This window comes from Lolium rigidum, chromosome 1 (genome assembly GCF_022539505.1).
Source record: "Lolium rigidum isolate FL_2022 chromosome 1, APGP_CSIRO_Lrig_0.1, whole genome shotgun sequence".
In the NCBI taxonomy this organism is placed as follows: domain Eukaryota; kingdom Viridiplantae; phylum Streptophyta; class Magnoliopsida; order Poales; family Poaceae; genus Lolium; species Lolium rigidum.
The window spans coordinates 85,198,891-85,199,982 of NC_061508.1; the positions used below are offsets into that span (position 1 = coordinate 85,198,891).

At 51.4% G+C, this 1,092-nt stretch overlaps 1 protein-coding gene across 1 annotated transcript; it reads right to left on the bottom strand.

Annotated features, from left to right (window-relative positions):
• Nucleotides 1-316: 316 nt before the first annotated feature.
• Nucleotides 317-852, bottom strand: LOC124648446 (TPD1 protein homolog 1B-like). The gene is made up of 2 exons (XM_047188218.1): nt 753-852; nt 317-654 (listed from the first exon to the last, which is right to left on the bottom strand). Exons 1-2 carry the CDS (start codon nt 850-852, stop codon nt 317-319), a joined length of 438 nt encoding a protein of 145 aa, XP_047044174.1.
• Between the last annotated feature and the right edge of the window lie 240 nt (nt 853-1,092).

Sequence of the window (1,092 nt, forward strand, 5' to 3'; positions counted from 1 at the left end):
ATTATCATCAGAGTTCTTAAGTCGCTTTTATGAACAGAAAAATTCATCGCGGGCACATGATTTGCAGGGCATCAACATGTCACAATATTTGTGTTTTCTTGCCAAGGGCACCAACATGCATGTGTGCATGTCTAGTTTTATGTAGTATTTTTGTCTTGCATTCATAAAATTAATTTTGGCACGCAGGGGCATATGCTCCTAGAAGCCATGTTCTATATCCGGACTTCAAAGTGAAACAAAATGTCCTCAAGTCACACAACCATTATTCACCCCAACTATCGCCATGGACACCAACGCAACAAGCGAGGGAATCGAGCTAGTAGCACCGGTCCTCCTCCACCTCCAAGCTCTTGGGGGTCAGGTCGAAGTAGTGATCCCAGGAGTAGAAGAAGGTGACGGTGGCCATGCTCGCGATCCGGCGACCGCCCTTCACCAGGTAGACGCCGCCGCCCTCGGCCCTGAACAGGGACGGGTCCACATCCAACGTCGACGAGAAGCCTCGGCCGTCGATCCGCACGTTCCTGACGCTGCACGGGCACATGTTCTTCACCCGCACCTTGAACAGCGTATCGCCGTTGGGGCCGCTGCCCCGCGAGCGGGCGTTGACGGTCTGCACCTGGATGTCGGATACGCTGCAGAGCTGTGTGTCCGATCCTGCACGCGTAGACGGGATTGATTGCAGAATCATATCTCCCCTGTGAATGTTTCGATTGATTTCACCATGTATAAATGAACTACAGGAGTGTATGTACCTTGCGCCGAAATGACGACGAGGGCAAGGAGGAGGAGCTTAGCGATGGCCATGTCGATCCCGATCGGTTTCTTGTTTACGTTGTCAGCGGTGATCGACATTGCTGGGGCCTGGGGCTCGGATGTCACCTACTTATAGCAACATGGACATAGCTCCAACGGCAAGAAGCGATCAACAGGAAAGAATCGTTTCATGCATGGGACTGCACACGCAAATCACGCCTCGACAGCGAATCCTTATTCAGAGAGTCTACGGCCTTGATTCTTGGGATTACATACGTTATTGTGGTACTGGAATTATGGGACTGTGCCAGTTGTTGCCTCGTGACGGGATTGTTATTT

Bases quoted from the DNA above. Each gene is read 5' to 3' on its own strand.
- LOC124648446 (XM_047188218.1), bottom strand. From the start codon at position 852: ATGTCGATCACCGCTGACAACGTAAACAAGAAACCGATCGGGATCGAC. The intron at 655-752 runs GTACATACACTC...CTACGCGTGCAG, and splicing joins CGTCGTCATTTCGGCGCAAG to GATCGGACACACAGCTCTGC.